Source organism: Pelobates fuscus, chromosome 1, assembly GCF_036172605.1.
Source record: "Pelobates fuscus isolate aPelFus1 chromosome 1, aPelFus1.pri, whole genome shotgun sequence".
Taxonomy (NCBI): Eukaryota; Metazoa; Chordata; class Amphibia; order Anura; family Pelobatidae; genus Pelobates; species Pelobates fuscus.
Window position 1 is genome coordinate 235974934 of NC_086317.1, and position 19102 is coordinate 235994035.

The 19102-nt window shown below is 38.0% G+C and overlaps 1 protein-coding gene across 1 annotated transcript in view; it reads right to left on the reverse strand.

Annotated features, from left to right (window-relative positions):
• Positions 1-19102, reverse strand: part of LOC134611909 (uncharacterized) — a 271435-nt gene that overhangs the window by 229552 nt on the left and 22781 nt on the right. The window contains exons 5-7 of the mRNA XM_063456262.1: positions 15860-16025; positions 5062-5223; positions 2383-2546 (exon numbers count right to left, since the gene is read on the reverse strand). Coding sequence (XP_063312332.1) covers positions 2383-2546; positions 5062-5223; positions 15860-16025 — 492 coding nt within the window. The remainder of the gene's footprint in view (positions 1-2382; positions 2547-5061; positions 5224-15859; positions 16026-19102) is intronic.

Consider the following 19102-nt stretch of genomic DNA (forward strand, 5'->3'; position numbering starts at 1 on the left):
GACCTGTCACTCAATTGCTGCAGGACCAATCAGGACGCCTCGGAGGCGTGGTTACTGCTCTGAACAGGGTATTTAACAGAGCTTCGTTCATTAGCTCATTGCCCTGTCGTGGTTCTAGCTTGTTCTAGTCACTCAGTGCTTGTGTATTCTATTATCTCTTTTGGTTTTGACCCGGCCATTCTATACTGTACTACTTACGTTAGTCCGGCCATTCTAAGGTCCGGTATACGTATCTGGCTACTGTTTGTACTCTGCGTGTTGGATCCCTGTCCCGATCCTGACACTAGCAAAACCATTAACAGCTGTATTTAACCAATCATGATAACAGGAGTAGTCCCAGAAGTAGTCCCAGAAGATTGGAAGTTGGCGAATGTTGTGCCCATTCACAAGAAAGGTAGTGATATCGCGAACATAACATTTTCGGTTCGCGCACGGCGAACGCGAACTTCCGCAAATGTTCGCGACTGGGCGAACCGGGCGAACCGCCATAGACTTAAATAGGCAGGCGAATTTTAAAACCCACAGGGACTCTTTCTGGCCACAATAGTGATGGAAAAGTTGTTTCAAGGGGACTAACACCTGGACTGTGGCATGCCGGAGGGGGATCCATGGCAAAACTCCCATGGAAAATTACATAGTTGATGCAGAGTCTGGTTTTAATCCATAAAGGGCATAAATCACCTAACATTCCTAAATTGTTTGGAATAACGTGCTTTAAAACATCAGGTACGATGTTGTATCGATCAGGTAGTGTAAGGGTTACGCCCGCTTCACAGTGACAGACCAAACTCCCCGTTTAACGCACCGCAAACAACTGCAAACAGTCCATTTGCACAACCGCAAACTCCCCATTTGCACAAGGTTGGATACCAAGCTAGCCATGTCCTCACTGATGTCATTGAAGGTCTCTCCACCCAGGAAGCGGGAGATGGAAAAAGATGCTTGGTCGGTCCTCCTACTTCAAATTTGGGGCACTGCATGTGCAATCTAATGTGCCACCAGATAGGAGTAGTGTGTTAAGTAGTACTATTCTTATCCGTTTAATCCCTGTTACGTCCCCTATCAGGGGACGTCTATATAAGGCATCGATTTTAGCAAGCGGGAGATGGGAAAAGATGCTTGGTTGGTCCTCCTACTTCAAATTTGGGGCACTGCGCGTGCAATCTAATGTGCCACCAGATAGGAATAGTACTACTTAACACAGCACTCCTATCAGTTTAATCCCTGTTACGTCCCCTATCAGGGGAACTATATTTAAAAGAAGAAAAACTACCATAACAAGAGGATATATTCTTAAATTAGAGGGACAAAGGTTTAAAAATAATATCAGGAAGTATTACTTTACTGAGAGGGTAGTGGATGCATGGAATAGCCTTCCAGCTGAAGTGGTAGAAGTTAACACAGTAAAGGAGTTTAAGCATGCGTGGGATAGGCATAAGGCTATCCTAACTATAAGATAAGGCCAGGGACTAATGAAAGTATTTAGAAAATTGGGCAGACTAGATGGGCCGAATGGTTCTTATCTGCCGTCACATTCTATGTTTCTATGGAACATATATGTCCTGGTCGTGTTAAGAATGAGGGTTCCCAGACTGCACAGAGGTGATCTGTGCTTTATTATTCATCCATAATAACGTGAAATAAAAATTACCATTTATGAAGTAGTGGATTCTAAAACATGGTTTTGCCAATTACAATTATTACACAGTTATTGTCTGTGGTCATTTGCGTGTCAAGCTGGGCATTTTGGGATAGTTGTGGAAACATACTTTCTCGAGTTTCTATGTCCAAGAAGGAACCCTCAAAGTCCAACTTGCGATATGAAGGTGATGCATAACAGTATTTTTTTGGATTTGCACTGTGGGGAGTTTTATCGTGTTTGGCCACATCACAACCCTTTTGGTACCTAGTATATGTTCTCAGAGAGATTTTATCTTCTAGACCAGAACCATGTTGGCTTTATTTTGTTAAATAAACCATGATACAATGATAAGTCATGTGTTGTTCACCTAAAGCTGTATTTACCTAATTTTAAATTTTAAGACCTGCTAAGGAACATATGAGTGCTACCATGCCCGAATATGTAAAACCATAGAATTCAAAGAAGGTGTGTATATATATATATATATATATATATATATATATATATATATATATATATATATATAATGCCAAAATACCTGAGTATTTCATTATGCAACAATACCTTTTTTTTAAACGTCTAATCCAATCTATAATATATATATATACACACATATATGTATATTACACATACCACATATATACATAAAATATTCTTGCACACACTCACTAAAGATAACTTTACTATTTTTTTTTTTTATTAGTTAATGTATAAGTGATAACGGTTATAATATGGCTTACCACTGAGGGATCCATCCATTTTGGTGATGTCTGCAAACTTGTGAAATCATGCTTCTGTGTTATAAATTTCTCATCCCCACCGGAGTGATCTGGTAATTCTGGCAAATGTATACTCAGAGGTCCCTTCAAGACTCGAGCAAAAGCATTTATATAAAGTCCATCAGCTGTTAAAATTTAACCAAAAAATAAGAATACGTTTTGTTTTTGGTCACAAACGTATATTACACAGTTCAAGGCAAGATAGTACATGGTCATAGTATATAGAGCATTAAAAAGATATGGACGGATCTAGCTGGGGATATCCACGAATCAGGGGAGAAGGTTAACATGGTTATGTTGAATGGAAGCTACTCCCCCTATATTAAAAGTTATGTCATTTGAAAATGTTCCTGGGGATATATACTCCTTGTAATGCTTCTGTTATAATTGAATGTTGTGATAGCTAAAGTATAGCTCTTTTTATTTCATTATCCATAGCAAGGGCTTTTTGTCTTCTCTTTCATTACATTTCTTATGTATATTCTTAAGAACAATAAAAACAGATTTTCAAAAAAAGATTGGGTAAGGCAGGTCCAGATTAAAAGTCTAACTTTACTATAATAATAATAGTAATGTTCAGCATGTAAGGTTTATGTTTTCATTTTGTTTGCTTTTATTATACGATTTACACCTGCTATAATTCATTTGTTATTTAAGATTACTCCAACCACCATGACCACTTTTACTTTTAGAAATTTAGAAATTATATTAGGAGTCGGTATGTGCAATGTTTGCCAATTTGTGCTGGTGAAATGGTCCAATCAAATGCTTCTCTATCAGAAGCATTTGATTGGACCACAGATGACGTGGCATGACAGACAGGGTGTGGAAACAAAGCAAGAAGGACCTAGCCCAGCGCTGGACTTAAGGTAAGTTTTAATCTATATAATAGGTTTATTTAACTAAATAAGTGTCAAGATCTCTTACCTTACTCCTTGGTGCCCACGTGGTACAGGATCCGACGCCGGCTCCTCTCACAGTGTGTTCGTCAAGTCCCACGCCGGATGCTGGCATAATGCCCCTTTACATAACATGGCACATACGCGTTGACCTCAATGACGCGACCCCACGTCATCAAGACCAGCCCAGAATGTTTTGGGGGCATGGTCTTAAAGCAAAAGATGCTCCTTTATAAATGGGGCATTTTTTGCTTTGTTTCTTGCCTTTTTGTGGTTCCTAGTGTTCCCCTTAGTGTTATTTGGTTCTCCTTGTAATTGTATTGTTATTTCTGTGTATTGACTCAGCTTGCTTTAGACTTCCTTGATCTCTGGTTCCCTGACTCGACTTGTATTTTGACCTCCTGATTTGTGGTACCCTGACCCGGCTATTCTCGTATTGCTCTCTTGATCTCTGGTATCCTGACTTTTGGCTATTCCTTGACTACCTCTTTTCTACCTACATTAAACCCAAGCATTCTAAGATTTGGTAATATATGCTTGTTTTTATTTTTTTTTTGGGGGGGTTTACATACTGCGTGTTGTGTTATCACATTAACGTAATATTAAGGGAGCGGTCAAAATCAATAGTGTCCGATATAGCATAAAAAAGGATTTTTTTAAAAAGAGTCCAGAAAAGGTTTATAGCAACCCTTTAATATATACAATCCAATGTCACTTGTTATAAACAGAAGTTTGTAGTAAATCAAGCATGATTTTTACTATTCTGAACCTAGCTCAATAACAGCAATTAGCACAGTGTTTAAAAAACAAAGCGTATTATAAATATATGCAAATCTTAAGAAAATTGTAAAAAAAACCTGGTCAATGTTTCGATCTTGTAATGCCTTCTAAACTAATCTCATGTGTACCGTTATGGTGCCCATAACTCTTTGGAGGATTAGAGAAAGACTAAAAACTTGTGTTCCTATTTAATGTATCCCCAAAATGATGTTTAGTGAAACTCCATTCTATCATGTCCTGACATAATATTCAGCCATCTCAGAGTTTTACGTTCTATTAATCAACTGTGGAATTATCTTATATGATATGTTGGCTATAATACTGAATGACCTCCCAAGCTAGCTGATGTATCCCTAAACTCAGACTCATTGGAGATGAAGGTGAGGCAATATATCTCTGAGAGTGAAATGGGCTGATACACTTTACTATACAGTTACCACAACATAAACTTTCTTTCTCTAATTAAATGAGCGAAGCAGTGGTCAATATGTAAATACAATTGCACATGTTCCACTTGTGATTTAGTGATTTATTTTGAGAACTCAAAGCTGATTTACACATTTAGTACATGCATTCTCCATTTCTAGTCTTTATCTGTTTGGCATTAAAAAATACAAATAAAAAACAATTTAGTGTGTTAGTATTCTTTTTCCTAGGGTCATCAAAGCACGTAATTCCAGATATAATAGTGCACAGCAATAGTGTAATTCAACAGTTACATAACTTATGACTTCAGATGCCACTACCATTATAATTATATATTTAATAAATTTTACTTTAAAACATTACCAAGCACCATTTCTATTAATCCATACATTATACAGTTTCAGATGCATTAAAAATGAGTCCACAACACTGACCTGTAATACCTGTATTTTGCATTTTAAATTGGAGTGAGCAGCAAAAAAGAAATGATTGCTTGAATCATGATTATAAATTAGTTTTGGTAATAACTAGGTACCTGCAAGTCCAAATGCTTGCCTAATTCTGAACCGTATCCCAGTCTCCTGTCGGTATTGAGCTGCATGGTGGATGTTGATGTAATTGAAGGGTAGTTGCAGCAAAGAGGATTTTCCACCACCCATTCTTGTCACAATCCAGTCTTTCCATTGAGTTTCTGGTACTGATCCAAATATAATACAAAAATACAAAGCTAACTTTGACATGTTTTCGTAGAATTTAGTGCTTCAGATATTAAACTGGACTTTTTTAAATTGAAGAGAGAGCCTGGGCACACCGAGTATTTTACCAAAAAAACTTTTTTTTTTTTTAGGGAACAAGGTGCTGCAACGTTTCAGCAAACCTTGATAAAGGCTCTAAACATAAGCCAAAACGTTGCTGTATCTTGTTTACTAATAAAGCATGCCTTTTGGGAAACTACTCGGTGTGCCCTGGATTTCTGTTCAATTTAACAGTTTGGGGATTTGCCCTCCTTCCCTGGAGCACCTCTATGTAGGGACAACTTTATTTATAACATGTGCACTCTAGATTAGATTAACTAAATCAGGACTATGGCAGGCTATATTACTGGCTGCAAAGTTATTTTCTTAGAAGTACCTAAATTTCTGATCCAGGTCATCTTAAGAAACTCACAGAGGTTTATTCATTAAAGAGCAAATTATAGAGAATTAAAAATCAAATGGCAACATTAGGTAGAAATTGCTGATTTATATATATGGGCCTAAATTTAATAAGCTTTCCAAATGATTCAATACTGTTAAAAAAAAAAACATTCCAAATTAATTATCTACAAAAATTCCTATAGACTTTAATGGTGACCAGAGTCATATTACTCGTTAGGCGACCAAGGCGGCCGTCTAGAACTGTCTTGGCTTGGAGTTCCGGCTCTGAGCCGGCCATTCTTGAGTGAGCAAGGAGATCAAGAGATCTACCTGTACAGCCCTATGCTCCCTTACTTAACATACTAGTGTGTGTAAAATTCAGCATGTACAAGAAAAATATTTACACTTTTATTTCTTTAAAAAGATCCATGAGATTTACTGGCCTGACTCGCAGTATTATTATTATTATTATTATTATTATTGTCATTTAAATAGCGCCAACAGATTTCGTAGCACTTTACATTATGGAAAGTAGCTTAAAAGTACAGTTCATGCATAATACATTTCCAGGGATCAAAGTAGCCTCAGATTAATATTTTTTTTTAAAAGCTTTTAAAAGGTTTAATACTTTGTATAATATTTTAAGATTTTTTTATACAGGGATGGGGAAAAGAAAGAACACCCTCTTTAAATTCTGTGGTTTTACATATTAGGACATAATAAAAAATCATCTATTTCTTAGCAGGCCTTAAAATTAGGTAAATACAAACTCAGATGAACAATACATTACATATTACACCATGTCATGATTTATTTAACAAAAATAACAAAATGGAGAAGCCATGTGTAAAAAACTAAGAACACTTAATGATGCAATAGCATTGTAGAACCACCTTTAACAGCAATAACTTGAAGTAATTATTTTCTGTATGGCTTTATCAGTCTCTTACATCGTTCTGGAGGAATTTTGTCTCACTCGTCATTAGAACATTGCTTCAGTACATTAAGGTTTGCTGGCATTTGTTTATGCACAGTTGTCTTTTTTAACATTCTTTATTTATGTTCATATTTCATGTGAAAAAATGAAATGGATACAAACATAATAGTATAAGGGTGTAAAGCGTCCGTAAAGAGGACCAAAGAGAACAATTGTCTTCTACATTTGATGCGTATGTGTCACTTTACAGATTGATTGCATATGGATGACATGAGAGCATACATTAGCTTACTGACATTCATCAGTAAATCCAGAGATTAATGAGGCTGTGTTCAGGACTCTCTGGGCCTGGTGACATCTCCAAAGTTCAAGTCTCTGGTTTTGTGCTCCTATTTGTGTGATTGCGAGGATGCGGGGGTAGGTGATTTAAACTGGGTTGAACGGGGAATGGGGACTTAAAGAGGTGGTCACTTAAATGCCGACTATTCTAATTTCTCCCGATTTATGGTCCAGGGGTGGGCTGTTGTGGAACACTAATATTGTGGTGTATTTTAAGGTAAGGTAGGCAAGAAGGAATAAATGAAAAATTAGGAAAAGGAGAAGAGTCTCAAGGTCTGGGACACCCCCAGGGTATGAGGTGGAGATAGTTACATAGCTGAAAAGAGACTTGCGTCTATCAAGTTCAGCCTTCTTCACATATGTTTTTGCTGTTGATCCAAAAGAAGGCAAAAAACCCAGTCTGAAGCGCTTCCAATTTTGCAACAAACTAGAAAAAAAAATCCTTCTTGACCCCAAAATGGCAGTCAGATATCTTGGATCTTGGATCAAGTATATATTATCCCCCTAATTAGAAATTATATCCCTGTATGTTTATCCAATTGTTGTTTAAACATCTGTAGACTCTGATAAAACCACCTCTTCAGGCAGAGATTTCCATATCCTTATAGTTCTTACTGTAAAAAAACTTTGCTTTGCCTTAGATTAAATCTCCTTCCTTCCAGCCTAAATGCGTGACCTCGTGTCTGATGTCTAGCCCTGTTTATGAATAGATTTACAGATAATGGTTTGAACTGGCCGCGAATATATTTGTATAATGTTATCATTTCCAAACTAAAGAGATTTAAATCTTTTAACCTTTCTTCGTAACTAAAATGCTCCATTCCTTTTATCAATTTTGTAGCTCATCTTTGCACTTTTTCTAGTGCCATGATATCCTTCTTTAGAACAGGTTCCCAATATTGCACAGCATATTCAAGATGTGGTCTTACCAGTGATTTATAAAGAGGCAAAATTATATTTTCATCTCGAGAATTTATGCCCCTATTTATACATGACAAAACCTTACTGCCTTAGCAACTGCAGATTGACATTGCATATGGCTGCCTAATTTGTTGTCTGTAACAATTTCCAAATCCTTCTTGTGTTGGTATCCATAATTCACTACCATTTAGGGTGTACGTTGCTTGTGCATTCTTGACTCCAATGTGCATCACTTTGCATTACTCTACATTAAATTTCATCTGCCATTTTAGTGCACAGTCCCCCAATCTCTCTAAATCTCTCTGCAGCAAAGCAATATCCTGCTCACATTTTATTACTTCACAAAGTTTTGTGTCATCTGCAAACACTAAAATATGGCTTTCAATGCCTATTTCAAGATCATTTATAAATATGTTAAATAGAAGCGGTCCCAAAACAGAACCCTGAGGGACACCACTTACCACTTTTGTCCAGCTTGAAAATTTACCATTAATGACAACTCGCTGTACTTTATCTTTAAGTCAATATTCTACCCAAGAACAAAAATATTCATCTAGACCAATTTTCTTTAGTTTGAAGACTAGCCTATTGTGAGGAACCGTATCAAATGCCTTGGCAAAACCTAAGTAGATCACATCCACTGCAACACCCTGATCTATACTTCTACTTACTTCTTTGTAAAACGCAATTAGGTTAGCTTGACATGAGCTATGTTTCATAAAACCATGCTGATTATTGCTAATAACAACGTTCTTCCCAATGAATTCCTGAATATTATCCCTTAATAGAAAGAAAAGAAGGGGGAGATTGCTACCTCTTCAGTTAGTCCTCGTACTGCCAATCCATACCCGTTTGGAACTAGTGTGGTATGCTTTATTATTGACTATTATTGAGCAACTCACTCAGGGCTGTCTCCCCTCCTATCATGCTACACTGTTTAATTTGTCCTAGTACTTTTTAGAATTGCTAATAACGTTCTTTTGTTTTTTTATTATTATTTTCTCCTTTAGGATCTTAGTGGAGTGGATTGGAATTTTAACCTTGTGGTCACGTTCTATTCAAGTTACACCTTTGGTTCTCTACTATTTAAAGGGACACAATAGTCACCTGAACAACTTTAGCTTAATAAAGCAGTTTTGGTGTATAGAACATGCCCCTGCAGCCTCACTGCTCAATCCTCTGCCATTTAGGAGTTAAATCCCTTTGTTTATGAACCCTAGTCACACCTCCCTGCATGTGACTTGCACAGCCTTCCATAAACACTTCCTGTAAAGAGAGCCCTATTTAGGCTTTCTTTATTGCAAGTTCTGTTTAATTAAGATTTTCTTATCCCCTGCTATGTTAATAGCTTGCTAGACCCTGCAAGAGCCTCCTGTATGTGATTAAAGTTCAATTTAGAGATTGAGATACAATTATTCAAGGAAAATTACATCTGTTTGAAAGGGAAACCAGTTTTTTTTTCATGCAGGCTCTGTCAATCATAGCCAGGGGAGGTGTGGCTAGGGCTGCATAAACAGAAACAAAGTGATTTAACTCCTAAATGACAGTGAATTGACCAGTGAAATTGCAGGGGAATGATCTATACACTAAAACTGCTTTATTTAGCTAAAGTAATTTAGGTGACTATAGTGTTCCTTTAATTTATCCCTTAATAGCCCTTCAAATATTTTCCTAGTCACAGAAGTTAAGCTCACAGATCTATAATTTCCAGGCAAGGATTTCGAACCATTTTTAAATATAGGAACAACATCTGCCTTCCTCCAGTCTTCTGGTACAATACCTGAAACAAAAGAATCTTGAAAGATTAAGTACAGCGGTTCACTTATTCCCCACTTAGCTCCTTAAGTACTTGTAGGTGAATACCGGCAGGCCCCGGGGCTTAGTGTAGGGGGGGAGGGGTTTCAGGGTGCAGTTGGGACTGGGGGTTAGACCAAGCTGTGGTTATCTTCTGTTTAGTGTGGTAAGTAGTTGGGGGGTGTCAGTAATGTTCGGGGATCCTACACACAGAATGCAAATACTAGTAATGTATACCGGACCTTAGGATGGCCGGACTAACACTACACACACAGAGAATAGTCAAATAGTGAGCCGAGGTCAGGGGTACCAGAATTTAGGATCAACGATAATGCAATAGCACAGGTCAAAGGAACACAAAAGGGGGAATAGTCAAATGAAGCCAAAGTCAGAAAACAAGAATACCAATACGGAATACGACTTGGGTCAAACAATAACCACAAAAGGGCAATGAGTCTCTCCCTGGTTTCTCTTTAAATACCCTGTTCAATTAGGTAGGTAACCACGCCCCCAAAATGTTCTTGTTCGAACACCTTGGTGGGCCGTGGCGTTCTTAGTGTCATGAAGTCGTCGCTCATTAGCTGCATAAAAGGAGGCGGGTTTATCGCGGCTGGAGTGAGAATTGCTAGGGACGAGCTGAAAGTTCGTAGGAGTGTCCCCAGTACCCTCCAATGAGATGCCAGCCTGTGACATGCTCCTGACTGATCTATAAGGTAACCTGACAGTACCCCCTACTTGAGGACCGAACAGAAGAGCCAGGGTGGTTAGGAAACTGAGAGTGGAAGGAACGGACCAAGCAGGGAACATGAATGTCAGAACCAGCCACCTCGGACCTATCCTCAAGACCGTATACCTTCCAGTTCACCAAGTACTGAAGAATACCCTTAGAAATCTGTGAGTCCAGGATAGCACTGACCTCAAATTCCTACTGGTCCTCCACCTGAACCGGAGAAAGGGGTACTACAGGACTAGTGAACCTGTTACACATCAAGGGTTTCAATAAGGATACGTGGAAAACATTGGGGATGCGAAAGGAGTGAGGAAATTCAATACAATACGCCACCGGGTTGAACCGTCTAACCACCTTATATGGACCATTGAATCACAGAGAAGGAAATGCAGATGAAAGAACCACAGGGTGAAAACCAAAGTTTAAGAAGAAGGGGCTTTGTTGAGTCGCATCAGAAATCGCATTATTTAGAGCAAACTCAGCCCAAGGAAGCAAGCCAACCCAATCATTTTGGTGAGCAGAGACAAAACAACGTAAATATTGTTTTACTCTCTGATTAGACATTTCTGCTGCCCCGTTAGTTTGACAATGATAAGCGAAATTCCAATCTGTGAACAAAATGCTCCCCTGAATTTGGACACAAATTGAGAACCTCTGTCAGAGATCATTTCTTGGGGTATCCCATGTATACAGAATACCTCTTTAGCAAAGACTTTAGCCAATTCCGGAGAGGAAAGCAACTTAGGTAACGGAATGAAGTGTGACATTTTCGTGAATCTGTCCACTACTGTTAGAATTACCGTCATTCTCTCAGACATAGTCAATTCAACTATGAAATCCATGGCAATGCTTGCCCAAGGTTTAATGGGTATGTCGATAGGTTGCAGTAACCCACAAGGGTGAGTATGAGACAGTTTGATTCTGTTACATATGCAGCAAGCGGAAACATAATCTGTGATGTCTTTATGCATAGCCGACCACCAATATTCCTTCGAAATCAAATTGAAGGTTTGCATATACCTAAGTGACCTGTGATTTTACTATCATGGAAACAAAACAATAACTCTTTCTGGTGTTCAGGTGGAATGTATATCTTGCCCTCAGGAAGATTCTTAAGAGCTAGGTTTTGTTTTGAATAAATGTCCGAAGCCAGTGAAGACTGTATATTTATTTTAGTATTAGCAATAATACTTTGCTGAGGAACTATAAAAGTCATACTGGTCTGTCTGGGCAACGCATCAGCCTTGGATTTTTTTGACCCAGATCTATATGTCAGCACATAGATAAACCTGGTCAAGAAAAGAGACAAACGAGCTTGTCTGGAAGACAGATGTTTGCCCCCCCCAATATAGGAGAGGTTCTTGTGGTCTGTAAGTATAATTATTGGATTTGGAGTACCTTCTAAAAGATGGCGCCATTCCTTCAATGCCAAAATAATAGCAAGTTGTTCCCTATCTCCAATATCATATCTCCTTTCAGTGTCAGATAGTTTTTGGAATAAAATCCACAGGGATGGAGAGGTTGATCAGGTTCTTTACGCTGAGACAACACTGCTCCTATACAATCTCTAATGCATCGACTTCTAACAGAGATGGAAGACTAAGATCAGGATGGACTAGTATTGGGGTGGAAGCAAATTACCTTTTGAGATCTTCAAATGCTTGAAGAGCTTCATCAGACCATTTTTGGGAATTTTTACCTTTTTTAGTCCGATTCGTTATGGGTGCTACAATGGACGAAAACCCCTTGATGAATCGTCGATAGTACTTCAAGAAAACAATACATTTTTGAACTGTTTTAAGGCCATTGGGTAGTGGCCATTTGAGTATGGAGTCCAACTTACTACTATCCATAGCGAATCCTGTCTCCGAGATTACATAACCGAGAAAACTAATTTCAGTTTGGTCAAAAAGCAATTTCTCTAACTTACAAAATAGATTATGTTGTAAAAGTCAAGACAATACTTTTTTAACCTGTTTGTGATGTGTTTCTTTATCCTTAGAGTATATTAGGATATCGTCAAGATACACTATCACACACTCTTGCTGGAAGTCACGTAATACATCATTAATGAGGTCTTGGAAGACAGCCAGAGCATTACATAATCCAAAAGGCATAACCGTGTATTCGTAATGCTCATATCTGGTGTTAAAGGCTGTCTTCATTTTTTTATGAAGGAGGCGGGTTTATCGCGGCTGGCATGAGAATCGCTAGGGACAAGCTGAAAGTTAGTAGGAGTGTCTCCAGTACCCTACAATGAGAAGCCAGCCTGTGACATGCTCCTGACTGATACATAAGGTAACCTGACAGGGTGTTACAGGCAACTGTCGATCCAGGGATCCCAGATTTTATGGAAAACCTTCGGCATATCATGGATTTGCATGTTCAGTCTGTCTATCTCCAACGTGTCTGCAACTTTACGTCTTACTGTGGCAATGGTGGGTATTTGAGTTTCGGCCAAGAGTTTTTCGATGGCTCTATGCGCCGCCAGTGCTGCCAACTTGTTTTCATGTCTAGTGATTGTATCTATAGGCTTCAAGAGCAGGAATTTGAATCTTGTAAGAACAAGCCTAAATCATCACCCCTACACTACCGTTCTTGATATTTGGTATGATGTGTTTGTGCTGATATGCTGTATTTCGTTTGCACTAGGCATGTGCAATTCATTTCGTTCCGAATTGAAATTCGGCCGAATTTCACGTAATTCGGACATTCGGGTGCTTCCGAATGTCTGAATAGTTGAATTGCCGAAGTGCTGAATTGCTAAAGTCCCGAAGTGCCGAAATTACCGAATTTCCAAAGTGTAGTAGTGCTGAAGTGCCGAATTACTGAAGTACCGAAGTTCCGAAGCACAGTATTGCCTAAGTACGAATATACTTACCCAGTGAAAGAAAAAGAATTTAACACTGTATACAATTTCAAATAAAAAGTATACAAACATAGACAGGATTCAGCTGTAAGCATTTGCAACACTTACAACAATCAAGTAACACACATTCATATAAAATGTAAGTTACTAAGCCAGTCAGTGTAATGACAGGAATGAATAAGTAGATAACTCCCTAATTCCCACGGTATTAGGGAGCTATCTACTAAAAGGCTGAAAGACCTAAATTGGTCTTTCAGACAAATTTACTAATACTAAGTAAAGATTACTTAGTATTAGTAAATTATGCCCCTACTCGCCATACCGCGAGTAGGGGCATGTCTATTAAACAGTGAGCAGTCCGAGCGGCGGGGGGGGGGTCCTAAAGTAAAAAAAGGGGTGAGGACCTATTGTCCTCCCCACCGGCCCCCACCCCTGAGCGGTGGGTGGGGGCCCTAAACAAGAATAAGGGGGGGGGGGACCTAATGTCCTCCCCCCTGGCCCCCACCCCTGAGCGGTGGGTGGGGGCCCTAAATGCAAATTGGGGGGGACCTAATGTCCTCCCCCCTGGCCCCCACCCCTGAGCGGTGGGTGGGGGCCCTAAACACAAATTGGGGGGACCTAATGTCCTCCCCCCTAACCCCCACCCCTGAGCGGTGGGTGGGGGCCCTAAACACAAATTGTGGCGGGACCTAATGTCCTCCCCCTGGCCCCCACCCCTGAGTGGTGGGTGGGGGCCCTAAACAAAAATAAGGGGGGGAACCTAGTTTCCGAAGTGCCAAAGTTCCGAAGTGCCGAAGTTTCAAAGCGCCGAAGTTCTGAAGTGCCGAACTTGCCGAAGTGTCTAAGATCCGAAGTTCCGAAGTGCCAAAGTTCCGAAGTTGTCAATTGCCGAAGTTCCGAAGTGCCGAAGTCCCGAATTGATGAAGTCCCGAATTTCGGAATGCCGATCCGAGCCGAATATTTTCCCCATGGCCATGCCTAGTTTGCACTATTGGTGCACTATTTCCAAACATCTCCACTTTGGTCTTGTGTCGAAAGGACATTTTTCCAGAAGTCTTGTGGTTTGGTCAGGTGCAACTTTGCAAACCTAAGCCATGCTGCCATGTTTTTTTTTTTTAGAGAGGAAAGGCTTTCTCCTGCCAACCTTTCCACACATACTTGTTCACTCTTTTTCTAATTGTAATGTAATGAACTTTAACATTTAACATGCTAACTGAGGCCTTTAGAGGCTGAGATGTAACTTTTGGATTTTTGTTTTTGCAATTTCTCTGAGCAGTGCACAGAGTGACCTTGGGGTGAATTTGTGGGGATGTCCACTCCAAGGAAGATTGGCAACTGTCTGAATGTTTTCTACTTTTGAATAATCTTTCTCACTGTAGAATGATGGACTTTAAATTGTTTGGATATAGCATTATAACCCTTCTCAGTTTGATAGGCAGCAACAATTGCTTTTCTAAGGTCAATGCTGATGTCTTACATTCTTGGCATTATGTTCACACACACCTGAATGTTCCAAACCAGCAAACGGCTAATCTTCGCTTTTATAGAGGTGGTCAAACGTGCTGATGATGAATTATTCAAGCAGCACCTGTCTACTACTTAGTTAGCAGCACCTGTCTACTACTTAGCCTCATCATTCCAATGGAAGCAGTAAATGTGTACTTATTTTTTCACATAATGAAAATGGCTTCTCCATTTTGGGATTTTTTTTGTTAAATAAACCATAACACAGTGAAATATGTTTTGAGATGTTGTTCATCATAGGTTGTATTTACCTTATTTTGAGACCAGTTAAAGAACAGATGATTGTTATTATGTCCTGATATGTAAAACCATATAATTCTTTTCACCATGACTGTATATTGATTTATTCTTTTTCTAGGATATATTTTTTATATATATTTTTTCAAATTACGTTTTATTGTTTTTTTAAAATTACATAGACAGTACATAACATTACAATGAAGAAGAAATTGGACATAGCAAGTCAATTATGACAAACATCACAAAGGGGTTTGACATTGTGTCATTCAATTCATTGTTCTATAGAATAGGTAGACAATATTTGAGAATATTTTTATAATTTGAAAAATAAACTAGTAACAGTAGAACTATCTTACAGGGTTATTTACTTAAATCTGAATGATCCCATACCAACAAGGGCAAAATCATCTACCTGCATAGGGGCTATTTGGATTGAACATTTTTTTTAACAATGTTCAGGTTTTGGAGAGCAGGCTCCAAACAAGTGGCGTGGCTATTTACGCTGCTTAGAAAGTCAATCTTACAGCTTGTATGGAGGCAGTGGGTTATAGAGTCACAGTTTGCTATCTCAATTCTTACTGACATTTTCAATTATGTCACAGAGGGCATGGAAAACAAAAACTCTAATCTATTGACACGGCCATTGTCACTGACCTAAATGACAATAAGCAAATCAGATCATATGCAGCAACATATATAAATATTTTAGTATTTAATAGTTTGGGTTTCTGATTTTATTATATGTCTGAAGGGGCAATGATCGCAAATGATTGTGAAGCTTCAGTATAAACAAGTCGGAGCTCAACTAATCTCCAACTAAGAGCAACTACGTAAATGTTATACCTTGGCTCTGCTCTTTCTCCATTGAATGTCCTGCCATGTCTTTCACAAGTTTTGGAAAGTTGACATTCTTTTGAAATGTGTTCATTATTTCCTGTTCAAACCTCGTTGGCTTAGCTTCATCTGTGAAGTAGTATCCCGATGAATACCTTGGCAAAAGATCCGGGTGCTACAGAATAGGGCAAAGATAGCGAGAATTAGAATCAATAGTCAGTGACAGAGTATTTGGCTGTGTACGCAGTGACATATGCTATGCAGTATCAGAAACACTAAATCAACATAATGATGTCTGCAATGGATTACATTCATACTTTGGCAGCCTACACTGTTCATCTAACAATTTTGATAAAGATTTCAACTACAGCATTTTTATGAAATGTTGCACTAGCAGAATTAAAGGACAAGGATGATTAACTTTAATTGCAGAGTAAGACAACAATGAGCAATGCTTAGCTTGCAAGTCTTTTGCTCCCACCACCTATAACATTGCTGTTTCTTGTAAATGATGCAATTTTTCTACTATATAAGATCATATGACAATTACGTTTGCAAGAAATATACTATGAGCAAGAAATATAGTAGAAATCATATAATCCACATGTACTGGGCAAATGGCTTGGTGATCACCTAATATAAAATACATAATATAAAGGTGATACAAAAAGTGTGGATAATATTTTTAAAGAATTTTGATCAGCATACTAAAATATCTCCAAACTGCATGTTACTTGAATAATGTGATATGTTTGTTATTCTAACTTCTAATCTAGAGATAATACAAGGGGTCATCATACTAACATTTACATATAATAATTTATTTTTGGGGGGGAAAAAGCTTTATTTATTAGAGATTATATGTGCAGTTTTTTAAATATACAAATGTGATTTACAAGATGTGTCTGAAAAAATCAAATTTGCAAGTAATTGCTACCTTCTGAATCAATAAGTCAGATAATTCTAAACCACTATGGCAGATATTTATTTATGATCATCACTGGTCACCATCATCTGCTGATGACCACGTATAGCAAACACAGTGAGCTGTTGAATGACATCATCTTATAAAACGCATAATGCGAGAGATGATGGAGTGCCTTGGTCCATCCTCAAAATGGAACTGTTCATTTGGAGATATATAATTTATTTTGTACATAAGGGAAATATATAATGTTCAAATATTTTCTGGTGGTCGCTATTTTAGCCCAGTGTTATTGATCCCTGAATCAGTTATGCTTTATTTATTCCTCTTAAATACACCACATTGGGTTCTACGAAAAACTACCCTCCTATAATTTACGTTTTCTGTTTTTAACAAGACATATGTTATATCTAAAGAATGGATGACACATTTACCAGGTTAATTGCATGTACATTATTTGGATCCCTGTTAAACAGGTTGAGACCCATTGCTTTGAAGGAATGTGAAATGCTTGTGGAGCAATCTCCTATAGTTCTTATTTACAATATCTGCTACTAATAGACTATATTTGTGACCATTACATTATTGTTTATGTATATTTATTCCATTCTCACAACACACATTGAAATACAGTTGAGTTGCCAAAGAGTTTTTCTTTTGCAGGGCAAACGTCATTTCTACTCTCCCAAAATTTTCCTGGCAAGCCCTCTTCTGCAATTTCCACTGTGATCTACCCTTTCTGCAAAATCTTAGCAATGATACTGTTGGCCTGAAGCAGGTTTTGTTCTAAGATACAGGGCATACATTTGCTTCTCCCATACAATTTGAATTTGTGACACAATAGTACATGCATGAGTACTTTTCAGATGAATACAGAGATTTGCTCCAATGCTCTGACCTAAATATGCCAATGACTATCATTTGCAAAATGAAGATATTTCTAAAATCCACACATATCTGTGACCACTGCAGCTGTTCTATGAGAAAAGAAATGTAGTTCTAGAGCTATAATTGTCCATATAAGACTCTGTAAAAGCAATTTAAAATGTTGAATATTTGCATTGCACCTTACATAGGGTATTTCACTACAAAATATACTATGGGAAAATGATGGTTTCATGACCCACGTTTGGTTAAAAAAAAAAAAAAAAAAATTAAGGCTCAGTCTACATATAACCGCTTTCCATGAGCCACATCAAACTTGCCTATATAAGTGACAAGGACTTTATGGATCTGTTTAAAATTATGATAATCCTGAGAAATTGCCATGAAAGAGTTAATGTCATAATTGTTCTTTTAATCTTATTTATTACATTTACTTTTATCAAGAAAAAACTGTTAATCAGTTGCAAAAATTCTACAATGAAGTTCTAGATTTTGTTTTCTAAAATGTCAATGTTTTTGCACTTAAATCTGTATTATGTTTTCAAAGTTCTGAAGTGTATAGAAAGTTTTGCAAATGAAAAGAAAATTGCGCAGAGCAACATGGCAGCATTAGACACTCTAGGCTGGAGGTAACACATTATTTTGAATGCAATGCAAATATATAGCATTGAAACATATACAAAACAATAAATTAAAAATAGTAAAAAAATAAAAGGTGCTCACAATCAAAGTTTATTATTTTGTTTTAAAACGCAAATATGTGCAGCTTTTCATATGAGCTTTCATCAAACCAAGAAATGACTCTTTCTATGACATTTCTATAGCACTGCTGTGCTTATCCCTTAAAGCAACTTTAAAGTTGCCCAGACCTCTTCATCTCTATGAAGTGGTCTGCGTGCAGTAATCCTGTATGTTTAAAACCTTCAAGGTAAAACATTACCATTTTGCAGAGAGGGCAATGTTTAGCTTGATGGGTTAAACATATCTCTAGTGGCTGTCATACTGACAGCCATTAGAGGCACTTCTGCAGCATAGACTGAGTAAAACTTGGTCAGGTGACGCTGCAGTTCATAGGAAAGCATTGGATTCAATGCTTTCCTACGAGAAACATCTGGTGCAAGCACTTCAGGTCCTGCTTAGCAGCCCCTGTTAACTATCCTGAGCTAAGCCCTGCACTGTCATGCTTAGCTCAGACAGAGAGCATCTAGATCTCTGATGGATGTTGTGCAGGCATGTGGGATGCCTGGTGGACAACAAGGTAAGAAGTCAAACTGATCTAAAATAGTTAAACTACTATAGTACTAGTGCATTGTAGTGGTTGTGGTGCTTGGAATGTTCCTTTAAACAGTGCTTTTATGGCACAGCAAAGATTTTTAAGGGGTTGTAGCTCAATTGTTGGCTTTTTCCTGTAGAAAGGAAAGAGCTGATTTCCTTCTTCCAGA